This window comes from Gastrolobium bilobum, unplaced genomic scaffold (assembly GCF_033153095.1).
Source record: "Gastrolobium bilobum isolate Gb01-03AN ecotype WA unplaced genomic scaffold, APGP_CSIRO_Gbil_v1 utg714, whole genome shotgun sequence".
In the NCBI taxonomy this organism is placed as follows: Eukaryota; Viridiplantae; Streptophyta; class Magnoliopsida; order Fabales; family Fabaceae; genus Gastrolobium; species Gastrolobium bilobum.
Genome location: NW_026899261.1, coordinates 736,877 through 759,496, shown reverse-complemented (window position 1 = coordinate 759,496; position 22,620 = coordinate 736,877). Strand labels below are relative to the sequence as shown.

At 34.2% G+C, this 22,620-nt stretch overlaps 1 protein-coding gene across 1 annotated transcript; it reads right to left on the bottom strand.

Moving 5' to 3' along the window:
- Positions 1–6,176: 6,176 nt before the first annotated feature.
- LOC133288889 (protein trichome birefringence-like 19) lies at positions 6,177–17,238 on the bottom strand. Its single transcript, XM_061486710.1, has 5 exons — positions 17,135–17,238; positions 16,961–17,029; positions 15,937–16,016; positions 8,592–9,157; positions 6,177–7,042 (listed from the first exon to the last, which is right to left on the bottom strand). Exons 1-5 carry the CDS (start codon positions 17,236–17,238, stop codon positions 6,266–6,268), a joined length of 1,596 nt encoding a protein of 531 aa, XP_061342694.1. The 3' UTR covers positions 6,177–6,265.
- Positions 17,239–22,620: the final 5,382 nt, after the last annotated feature.

Here is a 22,620-nt window from a genome sequence, read left to right as displayed (position 1 = left end):
CAGGTGTTGTAGCGAGTTAGGTGACGTGGCATTTTGAAAAAAAAATTTGGTCTATGGTATTCTAATAATTTTTTGTGAATAGTGTGGCATGCATTTTGGTCGTTGTCCCTGCAAGTTACAACACAAAATAACAAGAGGAGACATGTTGCTTGTTGTGCTGGGTTTTCAATATCAAATTCAAGCGATTATAATAAATAAAGATAGAAAAGTCTTATTTCTAGACAAAATTTTTTATTTATTATTATTTTAATAAATAATTACGGATACATGATCGTTCTGAACCAATTTATGGATGTATTGCATTCAGTTTAGCCCCACATATGCAAAATACGTTTCGCCCAAATTAAATGAAATTAAGGAGGTAGTTTTGCCCAAATGGGGTGAACTAGTGTCGCCAAAATGTGGCGAGACTTAAGCCCCTTTTTGGCTCACGTCAGATGCAACTGATCTAGTTATCCCTATTTAAACCCTTATCCTTTCCACACTCTTCACATCTCTTCTCTATCGTAAACCTCCTTTCCACACTTTTCATACTCTCCTTTATTTATTGTGTTTATATATTTAATAATGAGTTCACATTTTGATTCTGTTCGTGTTGTTTTATATTATAATGGTAGGAAAGTTGAAGGCCGATGTGATGTAGTTTTTGAAGGCCAAAAAAGGTCAACACGTATCAAGCGTAACTCAACAATTGCTGAACTGCATCAGAGAATTCATCAAAAGTTAGCTCTCCAAGGTTGCCAATCTATCACTCTGGTCACAACAAGATTATGACAATCTGAACAATACATTAGTTTGCAAGTGGTGGATGATGAAGACATAGATATGATATTGGAAGAATTCTTCAACTAGTTAAGGAAAGATTTATTAGAGTTGTACGTGAATATTGCCGGAGCAAAAGATATTGTTTTACCCATGAGGTCAGTTGCTTTTAATTCTCCATGTAATGCATCATCATTTGCTGCTCTAGTTGTTAACATGTCTGAGGAAGATCAAAATGACCTTACCTGGGTTATGGATGACGACTATAATGACGACGATGATGAAAATATCGCAATGGAAGATTATCTTCTGGCCGAGGATGTTAGTGCTTCAGACAATGATGAGGATCATGGTCTCCTCGCGACACAAATCGAAGAATATCATGATCGAGGAGAGTCTCAAGTCGCGGAACATCATGACATAGGATCGTCTCAATTACCACAACCGATAGAAGGTATGTTAATAAACAACTCATATATACATATATGTTTACGTTTATGCAATTTTTTTGTTAATATTACAAATTCGTATATGCAGGTAATGAGGCTGTTACTCCTTTTTGGGATGGAATCCCACATTACACATATATTGATTGGAATCATCCGAGCAAACTATAATCTTATACCTAGGCTTCTGGCTCGGGTTTAGTCCAGGGTCCATGGAAAATTGGGGGGAAATTGTTTGTTAATCAAGAATTTGCATCAAAAAAAGAGGTGCAGATGGAAATCAAGCGGAACCTCTGGAAGGAGCATCAAGAAGCGATTGTGGTTGAGAGCACGCCTACAAATTAAAGCAAGAAATGTTGCGCGCAAGAACAGGTTTTCCCGTGGAGGGTTAGGGTAATAAAACCAACGTATGGTGAAAATTGGAAAGTTACCAAATGGGATAGAGATCATGTGCGCTTGAATGACCATATTTCTCAAGATCACAGACAACTTGATTCTGACGTTATTGCTTCACTCGTACTATGTACATTAATTTATAATTTTTTGCTAATTGATTGTTTGTTTTAGAAAGTTTTGAATAGTATTTGGTTGTTTGTCTTAATGTGTACTTTATAATTTGATTGTTAGAGATGATCAGCTAACAAGGAACCATCAGTTTCAGTTGCACTAGTTCAGGAGAGGATCACTCATTCTTATGGCTTCAAAGTTTCATATAGAAAGGCATGGTATGCAAAGCAGTAAGCAATTGCAATGATGTATGGTGATTGAGAGGAATCTTATGTATTTTTGCCCTGGTGATGTGCATATATACTTCGCATCTCACCAGGTTATGTTTACCATCTTCAAACAAATGATTATGTTGTCCATCATGTCGTAGTTTCTGAAAAATGTGTATTTCATTACATTTTTTGGACTTTACAATGTTGTGAGATAAAGGACTAAAATGTTTGATACCGTCACAAGTCAATTTTCTAAATTAGTCTTTATTCATTGACGTGATAAGTCAATTTTATACATGATCACGATGAATGAGTCGACACGGATTAGATTTAATCTACTCCGCATGATGCTGATTTATTTATTTAGTTTTTGGATATGAAAGGGTAAACACTTAGACATGGTAGGTGGTTTGATAAAGGACCGAGCTATTTGACATCATCGATCGTAAGTAGTCAATTTTCTAAATTAGTCTTTACTAATTGTTATAACGCTATTTTTACACATGACCACGAAGAATGATTCGATGAGGATTGGATTAATCAAATCTCGCTTGACGCAAGGCTTGAGTAATGCGGTTTTTTCACCTTTTTTTTTATTGTTTCTTAATTATGCTCCTTATGCATATTTAACTTATAATGACAAAGATGAGATACTAGGTTTTAAAATTCTGTTATTTAATTGCTGACTTCTTTTTGTATCAACCTTAAGGCCACCTTGTTTTGGCAAAACAAGCAAGAGCTCTGCATATAATAAGTTGGTATTTGACTGTTAAGCATTGTGGGCAAAGGACAACGCCTTCTGAGAACAAAAAAATCATGTATTATATCACATTAAATAAAAAATAACCCAGTAGTTAAATAAGGGTTCCCGAAATCTGTTTAACCCAGTAGTTAAAAAAGATATATATGATTACCAAAAAAAAAAAAAGATATGTATAGAATTAAAAATATTTAAACTTTCAAATTGTTTAGTTAAATGGACTAGTTAAAAAAAAAGTTACTTCAACGATAGAATTAAGGGCACATTTTTTTTTGTATTTTTTGATAAATAATATTTTCAAATAAAAACTACATCCAAAATATTCAAATATAATGAAAAAATTCAAAAAATAAAATCAAGAAAAAAATTTGTTTTTCATAAAAAAAAAGGGAGAATAATTTTAAAAAATAATATATATATATATATATATATATATTCAGATTATATTTACAACTTTTTTTGTTTACAACTCTTACAACCTCAGTTATGTTCTCCAGGGAGAACATAGTTGAGGTTATAAGAGTTGTAAACAAAAAAAATTATAAACGTAATCTGAACATATATATATATATATATATATATATATATATATATATATATATATTTTTTTTAATTTAAAACACAGACGGAAGCTAAGCTAAGCAATTTATCAAATTAGTGCATGTTTATTTCAACTTATTTAAATATTGCTAAAAAGCTCTTTAAAAACTTGAAAAAATTAATTAATCCAAGCACAGATTAAATATTATCCGTTATCACCTATGTTGCACTAACACCGACACGAGACACGACACGTCGATACGTTAATTTTAAAAAAAATTAGATTTTGACACGTTAGGATACATTTTGATATTAAATAATATTTTTAATATATATAATATAATTTACATTTAATATATATATATATAGTAGTATATAATAAATCATATAATCAGTCAAATATTCAAATTTCATAACATAATATTTGTTAATTTTTCAAGTCAAATTCCATAATAAAAAACATTTGATATATAAATTAATTTCTCATATTTAGTTAAAAAGATAATATAAAATAAAATTTGGATCTAAAAAAAAAATGTGTCGAAAAACGTTGACCGCACCTATCGAAACGTTTCGATGCCCGACACATGTATTTCACAAAAATTATCGTGTCGGTGCTTTTTAGTTCATAAGCGTATCCTTCAAAGTTTTTATCCATATTATCTAGTTAATATCTTTCAAACTATATATATTTCAAGGGTAAAGTGTGTGTCATCTTAAAGGATGTAAAGTTGTATCATTTTAAAAGAGAGAAAGAGATAGATAAAGGATGAGAGAGAGTTGACTAAAAAAATAAAGGTGTGAGTCTCACCTCTTTGTGAAAGTGAAAGGATATAAATTGTGTCATTTAAAAGGATAAACAATTTTCCCATATTTCAATTACAGCAGTGTTTGATCTTCTAGAAGAATGTTTGGTTTTTAATTTGTTTAAAAAAACTAAAATTAAAAAAATCAGTTGGTTTCCCACATTGAGTGGCCTGTCATGAACCATTCAGAAAACTGTTCGTGGGTCGTTCTACTAATTCAACTTCGTTGGATCAGTTAGCATTTTTCATTAAGTTATTGAAAATGGGGATATGCGTCCAGCATATGATGCCTTCTAAGTTAAAAGAAGTAAGGAATTAATCATAAATGTGTGAAAATAAGTCATAAATGCAAGAAATATTGATTATTCCTTCTCAATCATTTTCTCACTCAATTTATGCATTTTAATGAAACACCAAAAATGAAGTGAATGAGAGAAGTGGCAATTTTTCAGCTGGCGCAATTTGCGCGAAGCATGGCGCAAATCGTGCCATTTCAACTTGAAGATTTTGTATCTTGGCGCAAATTGCACGGGTACTGCGCATTTTGTGCGAGGTTGGCGTAATTTGCGCGGGGTTTGGCGCAAATCGCGCCATTTGACAGCTTCAGCTTTGTTTTCCCGTGGAAGTTGGCACAAATAGCGTGGGCGATACATTTTAATTTTAATCTGATGCGAATTACTCAAAAAGGAGGCCCAATTGGAGGCCAATGGAAAGTAGGTTTTCCCAAAACCTAATAAAAGGATCAGAAAGAGAAGAAATAGGTACTTTTTGACAAGAAGGAAAAGAAAGACAACAAAAAGAGTGAGAATTCTTGGGAGCTTCTTGGAGTATTAGAGATTCGAACGATCAAGACGGAAGATCTTCATCTTCTTTCTCTTCTTTAGGTTCTGAATTTATTTGCTTTTATGTTGATTTTGTCAGATATGAATATGTCTGGCTAGTTTTTACTATTATGGTAAGGGTCACAACCCTTGATGTGAACCCCTTGTAGTTTGGTTGAATTTTATGTTTATCTATTTAAATTGAATTTATCTTGCCTTGTTCTTCATTCTATAATTCTTTTGGAACCGATCAATCTAATTGGGTTGCGAGGGTTAGGGTTTTCAATAGGGATATTGGAATTCTAATTCCTGACAAAGGGCAAGATAACTGTTCATGTATGCACTAGGGATAGGCTACATGAACCGCAAACGTTAAAGATTCATTGATTCTAAGGTTTAACTTGAAAATGAATTTCTAAGGGATTAAGATTCTAATAGAGTTAATAAGGTTAAAGTCACTAAGGAATTAGGGCTTATACTAATCATATAAAAGATGATGGATCGTTTGATCAATTGAATAAGTAAACGTAAATGTAATCCAAGTTGCAAGGTGGGGATCGTAAAGATGTTTGTTTCTCTTTACTGCAATATTTTCTCAAATATTTTCTCAACCTTCAGTCTTTTGTTCTTGAGTTCTAAGAGAACCTTTGAATTATTTACACTTTCTTGAATTGTTCTCATTTTTTTACAAACCATAATTGTTCTTAAACCATTTTTATTAATCCAACAAGAGAGGAATAGTTATAATAAATTCGGTGTCTCAATCCTCGTGGAGACGATACTCTACTCATCATTTTATTACTTTGTACGATCGATATACTTGCCGATTGCGCAACAAGTTTTTGGCGTCGTTGCTGGGGATTGAATACGCCAAGTTTATTAATAACTTTTGATTTTCTTGATTGAATTTTGTGTTACTAATCTGTTTGCTTTAGTTTATGCGTGGTGCAGTTGATCCTGAAACTTTGATCTACGATCCAGAGATAGAAAAAATTGTAAGAAGGATAAGGCAGCTTACCAAGCGGAAGAAGCAAGCAGAAATTTCTACTTCACCTTTTGAGGTAGAATCAGAGATGGCAGAAGCCAATCCACCACCGGAAGAAGAGTTGATGGAGTCAGTCTTGGCTGCATTGTTTAGGAGGTCAAATTCTAGCATTGTCAGACCACCGATAGATGCCAACAAATGGCTTTTATACACTTTAGCAAAATGTTACGTTCTACATTCTACTTTACTAAAAGAAAAGAGTAAGTTAATTGAAGTAAGAAAAGTTCTAGAGAGACCTATAAGTGATGTGTATGATTTAATCGAGTTTTCAGCCACTTGGAGTCAAAATCATCCCAAACAATTCAAAATACAGATCACACTACGTAACTATAATACATTTTGAAGTTAAACTGAGAAGATTAATTATTACCTTTCCGTTTTCATCATGTAGAGTAAAAACTCATTCCATGTATCAATAGGGCCTGGCATGCACCAGTGAACACAGTCGTTGACGCTCACATTTTTATCTAACGAATGACCATATTTATGAGGATGTCCATCGGGCCTCATCAGCATTGCATCTGTTATATCTATCAAACCAAAGTGCAAACCCTTCTTTCTCGCTTCCTTCTCTGCTTCTGTAAATTCCTCCTTTTGTATCTCATGTAATTTTTCTAAACCATATGGATGCACCTTTGTTTTTTCTTCCATACTTGTAACGGGCTGTGTTCTATTACAACCCCCACCTTTATTCCACACCCCATTCTCAAAGTGGTTTGGAGAATGTGTCACCAAAAATGTCAACCCCTTGAACCCTTTAAGATTTCCAATTGTTCTCAAAGCTGTTCGAAATGCATTCCTGTATCCATAGAAGTCAAGCTCTGTCATGTTGGGGCACTTTTGACATCCAACAACTTCACCATTTTCGTAGAATGTTAATGGTCGGAAGAACCACTGTCCCCCAGAGAAAATTACGTAGTCAAAATTTTCAATTTGACTAGTCCAAGCTTTATCTGCCTCGTCTAGATAAAGGTTCTCGGAGTTGTAGAAGGAACTATCATTTAGATAAGTTTTAGTGGAATTTACTAGAAAAGGAGACCACAATAATGTAAGAGTAAAATTATAATCAGCATATAACCACCATTTGAAATATATGTCGGCCTTCGATGTATATCTGGCTGTAATATCCTCAGGATGAGTAACCTGAAAGAGTTTTGCAGAAAATTTCCAGAAGGATCATCCATAGAGTAAAAACATTGGGTCCCAAAATATATAGATATATATGATTGGCAACGTGATTAAAGAGTGAATATGCAAATTAGTCCTTAGAATTAAATATATTCTCCATTCGCAATTTTGTCCCTAAATTTATTTATATAAAACTTTCTGTTATGTTAGTTTTTCTTGTACCTCATTTTAGTTCTTAAAAAAGAGACCAATTTAATACGAGTTTTATAAATTTTAAGAATAGTTCATAGATATAAATAAATCTAGAGACTAGATTGTAAGTGAATGATGACTTCAGGAACTGATTTGCCCATTTATTCCATGATTAAATATTCTTTAACTAACAAAGCTATAGATTATTCTATAATAGCAGTTTGCAGGTTCTATAAGATAGTTATAAACATTATAACCATGATTAAATACAAGAACCTAGATACCTATTTATGGCCATAATCAATTAATTCATTAATTGGGACGGACTCGTTTTACATTTTGCAGCATAGAATGGAAAAAATCTTCTAGTCTAATCAACCGTAGATAAATGAGACACTCTTTCTGAGTACATATACAAAAGATTTACCTTATATTATAATGAGTTTACCTCTCTCGATTAAAAAATAATTTGTCACTATCTTAGGAGTGGATAGGATAATTTCAAATCTCCTCAAGTTTTCAAGAGTTTTACCTAGTAAAACAAGAATAACTAATTTATCTTATCAGGGTGACTAATTATATACTTATTTAGTCCATAAACAATTTATCTTATCACTTACTTTATTCCAATAAAGAATCAAAGATCATCATCAACGGTCTGAAAAACACAGAGTCCTAAAATATTTAGTGGGAAGTGTTAGTGAAAAATTAAGTAATGGTTATATAATTGCCCATCGACTCAACGATTTTAAAATTTTAGAAAGGATCTCTTTAACCTATTGGGCTTTCCCACTAACGTCTTGATACAGCCAGCATTACTAAAGCGATTTTTAACAAATAATGCAGCTAAAATAAACCTGCTTATGGGCCTAAGCTGTGGGCATGTAGTGAAGTTAAGCAGAAGCAGTTGTCGGCCCATCAAAGAAAACGGTGTCATTTAAGTGACAGAATTAGGTTAGCATAAAAAAGAGACTTGATGTGCCTGGCCAGGTGTGTCCTAGATTAATTATTTTAGTCTTCCTCTGTTCCTCATGTGAAGTGCATAAAGATGTTTGAGACTACTATAGATTAATGCGCTAACGTTGCTTTATTACTAAAAGAAGACAAGAAAAATCAACTCAGACATTTCAATCTTCTCTCTCTCTCTTTTATGCTTTTCAATGAAATATGAATGACCTACTAAAAATGACAATTAAAAGAGACACTATTACCAATTATTATTTTTTAATTGAATTATCATGAAGTTAGAGAACAAAACATTTCAATCCCAACTGAGATGGGGGATGGAGTTAAGGTAGAGATTTTTTAATTCAATTATACATATAAACCCAAAAAAAAAAAAAAAAGAGTTATCATTGATGAATTTACTTACACTGTTTAAGAGGCACAACAATGATTCCATCTGATTTCTCCCAACTGAGTCCCCAACAAAGGCCATTGACTTTCCCCGAACAAGCTTCAAGAATAGAGATGCATCAAATAGCGGAAGTTCACATTCATGAGGTTTCCATCTCCATTTGAGGAAGTCTCTGTCAGGTCTACCATGAATGAAACAGTTCTGCTTGTCAGATATGAAAGGGCAGGTTCCATTATCATAGTAAGGTCCTTTGGGATAAGGAACCCAGTTTCCAGAGAATATGTTGCATCTCCTTGTTTCTGTGGTTTCCAAACTGCTGGCATATATCTTAGAAGATGATTTATTTAACTTCATGATCAGAGGAAGGAGCACCACAATGATAAGCAGAGTGAGTGGTAATAGGAACACACCTTTGGAAATGTTTCTCGCTGCATACTTACATTTGAAAAGCTCAATGAACTCAAGCTTCATGGCTGTGATCATGGCCTGAACTTGTAAACTCTCTGCTCTGAAGCTGTTTATAGTAGCAATTATAGTGAAGATCTCTGGTCCTGGTCTCTTAAACTGTGCTGCAATCGAAGCTTCAAATAGCACAAATAACAATTAATGGAAAATATATGTTAATGAAATTTGGTGCAGATTAATTGGACTTGCTTTGGTAATTGTAGTCCAGCACTCTGTTTCTGTTCTGAGCTGCTTAAGCACGGTCACCTATAACATCTGCCAAGCAATAATTTATTAGGAGAGTAAAAAAATATAATAATATATTTGGCACATGTTAGATGGAGGATATCGAGGGAACTCTTGATTGTATTTTTGTTTTGGGTGCTTGATTGTATTTGATTAGGTAATCTCACATACTTTTATTAAACTTTGACAATATTATCATGTCACATTATATAAATTTTTTTTTTACATACACAATATTTTATGAGATCTGTACTTTTTGAAGCAAAAAAAAAAAAAAAAAACTAAGGCATTTAAAACGAATTTCTATAACATTACACAATCACTTTTCCTACAACATAACTCTTACAAAACCCATATATATTTAGCAAAAAATAAAAATAATAGAAAAATTAAAAAAAGGCAGTGGACAGCATTTAAGCAAGACTAGAACTAGGTAACAAAAAAAATCCCACTTAACTATGGTTAGCGACAACTAATGTTAGAGGAGTATCGACTGTTGACCAATCATCTTCTTCAAAGGAGCTAACTAACCTAGACTTAGTTTTAGCGGATTCCAACCACGGCGAGGGCCAATTCCACTAGGATACAAGTTAGTCGTTGAGTGTGGGACCCTAGACAAGAAAATAAAGGGTCAGAATCAGCCCACCGATTAACGTAATACTAAGTTTAGAATGATAAGAAAAAAATTAATTAGATTTTACATTCAATAAATTTGATATAGAAATCAAAGTTATTTAAAATCTATTTTTGTTGGTACAAATATCAATTCTTGTTTTATACTTTTCAAACAAGAAAATCTCACTTTATAAATAAAATCGAATTTCAGACATTGTGTAAGTGATGATAACCGAGTAAAATTAATCAACTAGGAAGGAATTGTTTGAGCAGCAGAGCAGTATTAAGAAATCTGTCTATTGACCTAAGTTATGGCTGTTCATGTCATCCCCAACAAATCAAAATCTTGAATCATTGTTTGGGCCTGGGCCTGGGCTTGGTTTTCATTCCTTAAGCACTTATCCTAGTACTTTTTTTTTTGCCGGTTGGCTTCTTTTACTGGATTGGCTTCGTGCAATGCAACTGTAGGTAATGAATTGTGCTAAATAAGACTTTTTTTTGTAGTGGCAGTCCACATAAGGTCACGATAAGGACATGCAATACAGATTTCTGAGATTTGTGCTGAAACTTTTTTTTCTTTTTTTGGATAGCTAGATTTGTGCTGAAACTTAATAAGAGTTTTGGCCACAAACTTAATTGATACCTATAGAACCCAAATATGAGTTCAGCTACAAATATATATTAAAAATAATGACTTATAGCAGTCAATTTTCTTCCATTTTTCCCCATCGCTCAACCTCAACTAAGGTGGAATGGTAGCTTTTCGTCGGACCTTAACTTATATATATATATATATATGAGAAAAACATTTCTCAAGCAGCTTGAGATAAGTTCATCTCCGGTTACCCCAAAACTTCGTCGTTTTATTTATTTATTTTCTTATATTAATTGATTCACCTTTGAATGGTTATGATTCCTTTTTTTTCTCTCTTCCTTTATCATCATTGATCCATCTTTGTACGGTTATGATTTAGTAACCGGATATAAGATTATCTCAAGCAGCTTGAGAAACGATAAGCCCTATATATATATATATATATATATGGAAAAACATTTCTCAAGCTGCTTGAGATAAGTTTATCTCCGGCCACCCAAAACTACGTCGTTTTGATTATTTATTTCCTTATATTTATTGATTCACCTTTGAATGGTTATGATTCCCTTTTCTCTCTCTTCCTTTATCACCATTGATCCATCTTTGTACGGTTATGATTTAGTAGCCGGAGATAAAGTTCAGTTATGATTTAGTAGCCGGAGATAAAATTATCTCTGACAGCTTGAGAAATGTTAAGCCCATATATATATATTGTTATTATCTATATATGGAAAGATGGAACAATATTGAACTTGCAAAACTCACAATTACGTCTCTACATTAATATCTTTAATGTTAAATCAAAACAAGTCTAGAAGTTACAATATAGTCATAGTACATATAGGTTAGATTTGGTAAATTTTAAAGAAGGATTAGACAATAAAAAACCCAAACCGAATTATGGAATTTCCTGATATATCTTAAATAGGAAAGTTCTAAGAGAAAAGTAATAAAATACCTAGAAAGATAAACATGTTCAAAACATGAAAAAAAAGGTGGTAAACCTGTATTAGACAATTTGTTTCAGCATCCAGCCAAAAAGTTAAACCCTTCAGAGTAGGGGTGTTCATGGTCTGGATTTGATCGGTTTTGGAAGCAAAAATCATCACATCCAATCTCTTCGGTTTGATTATGTAATCATCCATTCGATTTGAAATTTTTTTCAAATCCGATCCGATTCAATCCAATTTTTTCGGTTTGGATTAGATCGATTTTCGGTTTTCTGAAAATCCTAAAATTTATTTCATGATTATTGTGTAAATAACATCTTTTGTATATATTGACTTTGTAAAAAAAATAAAAATACAAAAGCATTAGTAAACGATAATATAGTTTTTTTTTGTGGGGCAATGAGATATAAAGCTCTACAGAGATAAAATTTTGTTGATGAGATGCGACTAGGCTTTTTCTTGGATTTAGTTGATGGATTAATGAGCTTTGTGTTTAGAAATTTTTGGGCTATGATTGGGGAAAGGCCCGAGTAGGTAGAAGAAAATTAATATATTGGATCGGTTTAGAAACAAAACGGTTTTCATCAACAAATTCGAAAATCGATCCAATCCAATTAAAATTTACGATTTTTTTTCGATTTTCGGTTTATTCGATTATCGGTTTTTCGGTTCGGTACCGCGATTTGAATCGGTTTGGATCGGTTGATGAACATCCCTACTTCGGAGGGCCAATACTTTTAAGAAAGCATTAACCTCTCTTTTATAATTTCTAATTATCGCTCCATCACAAGCTATGTATAGTTTTCTTTTTGGATGAACTAATCAGCAACAATTTATGAAAGGAATTTTGGTGGCTGCGGAGAGAGAGTTTTTTGGCATATAAATGATAGAGGATGATTGATAGAGACATTCTACTGACGCATATCATCTTTCTTAAAGACTAACCACGGCGAGATTTCAGTCACAGTGAGTTTTCTATATTTTGTTTTCAACTTAAAAACAAAAAATTAAAAGAACATACAAGCCATAAGTTGAAACCTTTTGGTTTTAATTAATTTTACTCATTTTATGTTTTTGTCCCTTTGATAGGGTTATCATTTATCAACTGGAGCGGTTGGGTTAAAATAATTGTTTACTATGATAACAGATCATAAGGTTACGAGTTCAATCCCCACCACCTATTTTTTATTAAAAATAATAATATTGTGAAAATTTTAATAACAGATACGGGTTAATACATCTTCCACCCTTCACCTCATAAGAGCTCTTCTATGAGAGATAACATATTAGAGAAATATATAAAAATCACCGATGAGGCTTCATGTAACGAACCAGCACTACAATAATGGACCAGAAGACAATAGGCCCATCAAGAATAAAATGAAGATCAATTACCTTGCTGACTATGTGGTTTAAATGGGCTCACACTGATTTCCTTTTATATATAGTAGAAATATAGAATGTCCATACGTAACTAGCTTAACGAAAGCATAGTATTTGAATTCTGTAATGTTGTTATGTGACCGAATATAAATACTGTTATTGGGGAAATAGAAGATATATAGAAAATTTGGAAATTCTTCTTCTCTCTCTCATTCTCACTTCTCCTAAACCCTCTTCTTCTTTTATCTTTTTCACCTCTGCGAAGGTGCTTTACGTTTTGGTGTTTTCATTCTCTCCCTCTTTTCACTCTCATTCCCTTTAAATTGATGGCGAAAAATGCCAGATTCAAGGATATTCAAAATCAATTCCATGATTTACAATTGAGTATTCCAAATCTAGTACATGATAATATGACTCATATTCTGGAGATTTCTCGTGAATAACACACTGCTTCTTCTAATGCCAATCTGGGCATTTTGGGCGCCGACCCTAATCCTCGATCTACATCCTCTGGCGATAACAATGAGTCTCCTAATTCCCGATCCAAACCCTAGCATTTAACTTTTCTACGCTTCGCCTCAAGAGACCCTTCTACTTGGCTTTTCACTGTTGAGAAATATTTTTACTACTATAGAACCAGGAAGATCATAAGCTGCTGTTGGTTTCATTTCACTTGGATGTGCCCGCAGCATGTTGGTTTCAAGGTCTAACCAGACATTGAGTGCAAACCGACTGGAATTCCTTCACTGTGGCCTTGCATCAACATTTTGGGCCAACAGCATTTGAAAATCTCGTTGGTAACATGAAAAAACTCACTCAAACCTTCTCTGTTCTTTATTATCAATCCTGTTTTGAACAATTGGAGAGTCGAGTTCCTGGAGTACCTCTATCCTTACTTAAGAGCATGTTTATATCAGGTCTCAAACCAAAAACTAAACGAGTTGTACTAGCTCACTACCCAACCAACCATCATGTGGCTTTCACATTAGCTAGGGTATATGAAGACCAATTTGTTGATGAACGTAACCCTCAAGCTTGGAACCCCAAACCCTTTCACAACCAAAAAAAAACCCCCACACACTCAGACTACTGGAACATACACCACAACCCCAGTGAAACCACAGTTTCCACCCTGCCAATTAAATGTCTTACCCTTCTGGAAATGCATTTGAAACGTGAAAAACAACAATGCTATAATTGTGAAGAGAAATTTGTGCTAGGCCATCGTTGTAAAAATTGCTCTACCCTTCTGCTAAGAGGGTTCTGACTTCAACCCTGACCCTTCCTCAGAAATTCCCAACCCCGAATTTCATTCCCCTATCACCGAAACTGACCCACAAACCACACCGGAGATCAGCTTCAACGCCCTTTTCGGCCATCATTCTTTCAAGTCTTTTCGGCTTTTAGGGTCCATAGTAGGTAAAAGGTTACAAGTGATAATTGATAATGGTAGCACTTATAACTTCATTACCCCAATGATGGCCACATTCTTAAAATTTACACTGCTTAAAATCCCATCATTTCTAATACAAGTGGGTAATGAGGATGCCCTCCTATGTTTCACAATATGCTCAAAAGTGATCGTGGTTTTACAATCTCACAAATTCATCCTAGACCTATACATACTGGATTTAGTGATTTACAAGGAGCATATATTGTGTTGGGCATCCAGTGGTTGGCCACCCTAGGGCCAGTCACAACTAATTTTGCAGATCTTACTATGACTTTTATTAATAATGATAATCCAGTTATTTTGCAAGGGTGATAATTCTATTCATTCGGCCCTTGTCTCTACTTCACTACTCAACAAACTCATCTCGAGGGGATTTACTAATTCCTTTATAATGTGTTTTACTTCAACCCCAAACATCCCACCATCTCACCCAACCACCATATCTACTGCCCCAACCAGCACCTTTACCCCTTCCCATTCAGAACCAGAAATTCAAAACCTCATCACCCAATTTTCCATTTGTTCTCAGAACCCATGGGCCTACCACCATACCGCCCTCATAACTATTAGATTCCCTTATTGCCAAACACTAGCCCAATCTAAGTTCGACCCTATAGATACCCCTACATCCCAAAGGCAGAGATTGAACGCCTTGTTTGAGAGATGCTTCAGTATAGTATTATCAGACCAGGCCACTCCTCTTTTAGCTCCCCAGTATAGTTTGTTTGTAAGAAGGACGACACTTGGAGAATCTGCGTTGACTATCGTGCTCTAAACACAGTCACTATCCAAGACAAATTCCCTATTCCAACGGTGGATGAATTATTGCACGAACTATATAGTGCTATGATTTTCTCTAAACTATATTTAAGAATCGGTTATCATCAGATCCGGATGCACCCAACAAATGTGTACAAGACGACCTTCCGAACTCACTATGGGAATTTTGATTTTCAAGTGATGCCCTTTGGAGTGTCCAACGCACCCTCCTTATTCCAAGCTACAATGATTGAGGTTTTTGCTCCATTTCTTAAACGGTTTGTTCTTATATTTTTTGATGACATTATTTTCTATAGTAGTCCATTACAAGAACATATTGAGCATCTTTCTCAAGTGCTACACACACTGCAACAACATTTCTTATTTGCAAAATACAACAAGTGGTTATTTATTACCCACTCCATATAGTTCTTAGGCCACATTATTTCGGCCCAAGGCGTAGCTTCTAACCCAACAAAGATACAAGCGGTCCAAGCATGGCCCACCCCCAAATCATCCACTGAATTACATGGCTTTATAGGTCTCTTTGGACACTACATGAGATTCATATAACACTATGCCATAATTGATGCCCCACTTACTGACTAGCTCACTAAAGATGGATTTCGCTGGATAGAATATGCATTTCTTACTTTTATTGACCTTAAACACCGTCTGACTGAAGCCCTTCTTCCCAATTTTGATATTCCCTTTGTTGTGGAGACAAACACATTCGGCATAAGAATAAGTGTGGTGTTGATGCAATAGGGTCACCTCATTGCCTTTTATAGCAGAAAACTATCTCCATCAATGAAATCCAAGTCGGTATATGTGCGCAAACTCTTTGCTATCACTAAAACAATGGAAAAATAAAGACAGTATCTCCTCATATCCCCATTTGTTATCAAGACCGACCATAAGAGTTTACACCACCTGATGAATCAGGTGATTCAATCTTCAAAGCAACAACAATTTCTTTCAAAACTGTTGGGGTTCTAATTCACCATAGTCTACAAGTCTGGCAACACAAACAAAGCAATTGATGCTCTTTCTAAACAACAGCCAGAAGGAGATTTCTCCCTTCAGCACAATTATTAGCCCTATCTACTCCTATGAGTAATTACCTAATTACAGTCATCCAAGAATTACAAGAGAATGAATTTACTAGAAAAGAATTAAAGAAGTGCAAGCTGCTCTGGGTCGCTGGCTTCATTGGACTTGCAACGGTCAATTGTTATTCCATAGACACCTAATTGTGCTATAAGAATACTCATCCTTGATCCGTCGACTCTTGTTTGATTTTCATTCCTCTCCTCAAGGTGGACATGCGAGAGTTCGTCAAACCATTCATAGACTCCAGCGTCGTTTTACATGAAAAGGAATAATAATAAGAGTTAATGACTTTGTCAAAACTTGTGATATCTGCCAAAAGGACAAACCTCCTAATCACGTACCTTTTGGGTTATTACAACCCATTGCCCCTCCTGAACCCGTTTAGACAGATCTCTCCATCGATTTCATCGCTCATATATCATTATCTATTGGCTTCACCATGATTATGGTCGTGGTTGATCGACTCGTCAAAGGAGCTCACTTTGCTTCATTACCCACTCACTATATAGCAACCAAGGTAGCACAAACATTTTGGGAAGTCGTGGGAAAACTCATAGACCTCCTCGTTCCATCATCTCGGCACATTTCTTGAATCGATTATGGAAAACTCTATTCTGTTTACAAGAAACGTCACTTCAGTTTAGCAATTCATATCACCCACAGAGTGACGTACAAACAGAATGCATGAATCGTGAATTAGAATAATTTTTGCATTCATTCGTGCATGAACAACCAAAGCACTAGTCCAGATACTTTTGCTGGGCAGAATATCACTATAACACAGCTTACAATTGTAGCACAGGAATGCCTCTTTTAATCCACTTACGATCGTCCACCACAGTGTCTCTTGAAGTACTCATTGGGATCTAGTCCCCCCGAAGCCATAGACTCACATCTACAACACAGAGATTAGAATTTAGTAACTCTCAAAACAAATCCTTAGAGAGCTCAACAGAAAATGAAACATGCAATATGCAGAAAACAAAAGAAAAGATCACACGTTTCAACCGGGCGATTTGGTGTAATTGTGCCTGCAGTCTTACCGCCAACTCTCTGTCCACCGACGGTCCTCACAGAAGCTCTCTTTGCATTTCTATGGTCCATTCAAGGTTTTGAAGAAGATTGGACCCGTTGCATACAAGCTACAACTCCAGCTGACTAAAAAATCCATCCTGTCTTCCACATATCACTCTTAAAACCTTACCATTCCAACACCGTGTACAACATACACCCACTACCTAAACCCTTTGACACAGCTACACCCATACATCCTCCTGCTGTCATACTTAACCGCTGCACCATCTTTCGCATCAACCATATGATTGACCAAGTTTTGGTTCTTTGGGATGGCCTTCCCTAAGAAGATGCTACTTGGGAAGATAACACTTTGTTGGATCCTTTAATGCCACCAGAATTACTTAATTTTGACCTCACACAAATCAAAACCCCTCATACCAGTGGTTAACTCAGTGGAATGAAGTCATAGGAAGAACCCAACAGAAGAGGAGGATGAAAGGACTCCACCAATATCAGAACCTCAACAAGCGTGTCCTAATACTTTTACTCACAACTACTCCCAAGCGCTTTGAGTACCTAATCCACAATTACTTCCAACTGACGTGGCACCCCTACGAGCTACTAATTCAAACTTAACTCCACCCCTATCTAAAGTAACGAACCAGCACTACAATAATGAACTAGAAGATAATAGGCCCATCAGGAATAGAAGGAAGCCCAATTACCTTGCTGACTATGTGGTTTAAGTGAGCTCACACTGATTTCTTTTTATATATAGTAGAATATCCTGATGTAATTAGCTTAACGAAAGCATAGTATTTGAATTTCGTAATGTTTATATGTGACCGAATATAAATATTGCTATTGGAAATATAGAAGATATACATAAAATTTGGAAATTCTCCTTCTCTCTCATTCTCACTTCTCCTAAACCCTCTTCTTCTCTTGTCTTGTTCACCTGAAGGTGCCTTTACTTCACTTACCAGCGTGTTGTTTATCACCGTCATTGATCAAAATAAATAAATTTTCAGATCCTTAGTGGTATCCTCAAGATATTAAGTTTTAGAGTTCTAAAAGACTCGGAATTCTAAGAAGTAGAACTTCAACACAAAGATACATTGTTATTGGAAAGTTGCCAACTTTTGGAAGGAATAAAAGAGTCTAGCATATATGGCCCTACTACGCCTGAAATTTCAGGAATTAATTGGAGACAACTGAGAAGAGAGTGGGGGCCATTTCACGTGGTTTTGCTATTCTTTCTCGTGTGATAAAAGGATTTAAAAGCATTTTGATAGAGATTGTGGGGTTTTTCAGCAGCATACCCCTGTTTTTGAGAATTTCAAATAATAAAGCAACTGATATTCAGTGCATCACGCATAAGCTAACCTTGCTTTTCTATTTGAATGACTAGACAATACTAACTTACCTTTAAATAAATTAAAAGCAGCCTAATCGATCGGCCAGAGAGATCATCTAAAGATGATTAAAGTCTCCAATATTGGTTTATATTGCTTTCGACCACGTCTTGTCTATCATTTGACAGGTAATAACTATGCTCTAAACCCTTATAAAGATACCAATATAACTGATCTTAATAAAATAATAATGAGAGTCTTATAAATAAATTTAAATACAAATAATTATTTTGATAAAGATAGTCACATTCATACATAGAATTTGACAACTCTTTTTTAGCCATAAATACCGGTGATGAGATGGCAATATGGACGCTCTTGACCCAAGTTATATTCTATAACAGGTTTGATATTCAAAGAGTAATTATGTGCAATACAGAAAAGAAACTATTTACCAAAAAAAAAAAAAATTTCTTAAATAATTTATAGTAATCTACCATTTCTTCTTTGAATGTTTTTCAAAAAGTTTTCTATGCACAAACAGCATAATATATAATAATTAAAAAGGTATTCTAGCCCTTAGTTGTCTTAGAAATGTCAACTATAATCTCCAACAAAAAAGAAAAAGAAATGTCAACTATAACCATTCATATTCATCTTTTCCTTTTTAAAAAATAGCTATATGTTAACTAAAGTTATTGTTATAATTATTATATTAATGTTAATAAGTGATCAGTGGGAATATATAACCAGACTTGAGAACGTTTTTTTTTTTCCCGGTATAGGCCTAATAATCACCAGTTGTGCTATAATGTTGTGATTGTACATTTGTACCATATTCCTCTCCTTTAGCATGCTCGTGAATTTTATGGACTCCTGTACGTAAACCCTAATGCTCGTGAATGCTAACAAAACATGCCATCAAATTTTGCGGTTTTCATTTTGTTCAAATGGATGTGTCCTTCAATTGTGTGGCCTCACCTTCACGATTCCGCCACTTTTATATCAAATATTACATTTTCAACTACGGATCGAATTGTTGGGAAAAACTCGGTTCCCTCTAGCTCGGCTAAGCAGCCTTTGTGCGGAAGTCAATCAACAAGATCCTGATCTCGGATCTCGGCAATACCTCGGCCTGAACTTCACCAGGTCAGGCAGCGCAGCTGAACTATCAAAGCGAAAAATCACAAAATAGGAGAGAGAGAAGAAGAACACAACCAGTTTTAACGTGGGAAAACCTTCTTGAATGAAGAAGTAAAAACCCACGGGACCTAGTCCAGATCAGAAATTGACTATGAAAATAATGGTTACAAATAATCAAATACACCAATGTGGTGGTTAACTCAACATCTCCAACAATGTTTCACTCAAACTCTCTCTAGAGATCTCTCAAATGCAAAGCATAAAGCTTTTGCTCAAACAATCAAATAATTCTCTCAAATTTGTTCTCTCAAATCTGACCTCTCCAATCTAACCTAGCCTCCACCCACAACTAATGAGTATATATAGAGTAGGTGGAAATTAGGGTTAAGGTTAGGAAACCCCTCAAATGAGCTTGGGCTTAGCATTGAAGGAGGAAGCCCAACACGAATAACCATACCATCACCTATCAAAACCCAATTAGATAATAATGCAGTTGATGCCAATATATAATTAAAAGGATTAGAGCTCTCAATGGAACGTCCTCAATCTGAAGCTTTAATAGAGATTTTGCGGGTGAACAAATTATGCTAGCTGACAAACTTGTAAGCGCATATTTCTTATGATTCATTGAACTCTAAATGCCAACATCCGTGAAGACTTTTGGCATTGCTTGGTACAATGAAAACATATAATCCCGTAGTAAAAGGTTCACATTATGTCCACTTACAAAAGGATAATCTGACTGGACCCTTATCATATACCTACTTATGGTAAAAGCAAACTATATATGTCCAAACACATTCCCAAAACGTTGAACCCCAAAAAGGTATGAACAAAGCAACATTATTTAATATTCAAAAGGAACTAAGGCTGCAACTTGATATTGTTCAGGATCCCCTAATGCAGATAAAGCCAATGGAGTGCAGAGAGCGGGGCTTCCGTTCTGGTACAGTACTGGTAAAATTGTGAGTCTTGGGTTACTTTATAATTTTTTTAGTAGTTTGGATTCGCCCCATAAATAATTATTGCCACTTAGGGTTTTTTAAACCTATTTATATATTGTTGTATAATTAAGTGCATTGTAACATATTGTATGGTGACAGACTTCTTGAACATAACCGACATGATCCTTAACGATACTAGCAAGGAGAGAAGAACAGCCACACGAATCAAAGTAACTGATTGTGATCTTCTTCTTCTTTTTTTGTGATCTTTTCTAAATTGAAGTTTCATGTTTTTCAACACCATTGTTATGAGAAACCTTTCTTAAAATTGTTATATAATTTTTGTTTTTATACAAGAAATCCTTATAGAAGGAATAATAAATTAAATGTGAATACCAAAATTCACTAATAATTAATCATATTGCAATGATGATATGTTTTTTTAAAATGGAATGATGATGACATTTTTAAAATGGCGGGGATTGAAAATGGATGGGGTGTATAGTGATAGGCGAGGAAGAATAAAGAAGACGAAAATTTTGAGAGTTTGGGTAAATTATTTTTTTAATAAAATTCAATTTTAGTAAAAAGGAAAAGATTGCAACACTTAATATTAAATCAGGGTACGATATGCACAATTACATTAATTATGGTAGAGAGCACAACGGCACTAGTAAATCAAGTATATAATTTAAACCTTTTTTAAAAAAATTCTTTTGGTTTTAAGACATCCATTTGGACAACAATTATTCTCCTTCATCAGGTATATAAAGTGCAAAGGTTTTTTTTTTTTTTTTTTTGTATTCAAAAAAAAAAAAGTGCAAAGGTTTTTTTGCCATTACCCCAAATTATTTCATCCAGAAATTGAACCAGAGTTCTTTTAACTACGCTTCTTCTACAGCTCGATTATCACTTATGTCACTCAAGGGGGTTTTAATTTTATTTTTTATTTGGTGTCCCCGTTCGTCTTAGGTGGTGATTTATATTTGCTTCCATTATAGACCTCTGGGTCCTCAGCAATCGTGTGAAATCCTGCGTCGCCATAAAGTGACAAGAATCGCCGGGTCCACAAAAGATCTCCTCAAGATATTAACAAAAGGTGGAAACATATTTTTCTTTTATAAAATTTATATTTTAATTTCAACGTATAATCTATGGAATTTGCATTTGTCATTTAACATGACACAATAAACTTTCCTACACACAAAACATTTTATGGGGACCACACTTTTTGAAGAAAAAAGAAAAACTATGGCACGCAAAACGAATCTCTATAACATTACACAATAATTTTTCCTACAACATAACTCTTATAAAATCCATAATTCTATTACTTCTGAATGATTATTTCATAAGATAATTATGTTGATACCCCACAGATAAGGTAAAACAATACAATTTTCTTCTAATTTTTAGTGATACAAGCAACACATTTTATTATTCAATGGAATATGATTACAAAAACCTAAATATTTATTATTGAACATCATAGTACTGTTCAAATATAAATAAACTCTACCAGCTGTCAAATTTTTTATTTATATTAAGGTACAGTATAGAGTGTGCTTAATTTTTTAATCAAACTTATATTCAAATTCTATCTGAAAAGAGAGGCAATTGTAGATGAAAAATAATATGAAATAAGAAAACAAATTATGTCCATAATTTATTTTCTTATTTCATAATATTTTTCAAAAGATCCTTGACCAATTATAATAATCTCACGTTAGAAACACCAATGATTTATTCTTGTTCACTAAACTTCTACATAATTTGTGACTGCTTTTTATACTCCACTGATCTTAAAGGGTGTTTCGTAGGAGGATTATTTTGAGATACTCAAGAAAGTGTGAGTGAGTTTTCAAGAAGACCATATTTAATAGTACATCTCAAAAAGAAAATCTTTTCGGGATAGTGATTTTCTCGAGATTTTATTTTGTGTGTAAAATGTAAATCAAAATACCATGTAGAGGGTGGTATTTTTCGATTCCCATGGGCTGAGACAATTTCTCAAACTTCATTTGACA

What these genes read in the sequence shown, in the direction of transcription:
- LOC133288889 (XM_061486710.1), bottom strand. Translation starts at nt 17,238, where the DNA reads ATGGACCATAGAAATGCAAAGAGAGCTTCTGTGAGGACCGTCGGTGGA. An exon ending in CCAAATCGCCCGGTTGAAAC is followed by an intron (nt 17,030 to 17,134) that starts GTGTGATCTTTT and finishes TCTGTGTTGTAG; the next exon opens with ATGTGAGTCTATGGCTTCGG. An exon ending in AGGTGGTGTAAACTCTTATG is followed by an intron (nt 9,158 to 15,936) that starts GTCGGTCTTGAT and finishes TGCTATTTGAAG; the next exon opens with CTTCGATTGCAGCACAGTTT.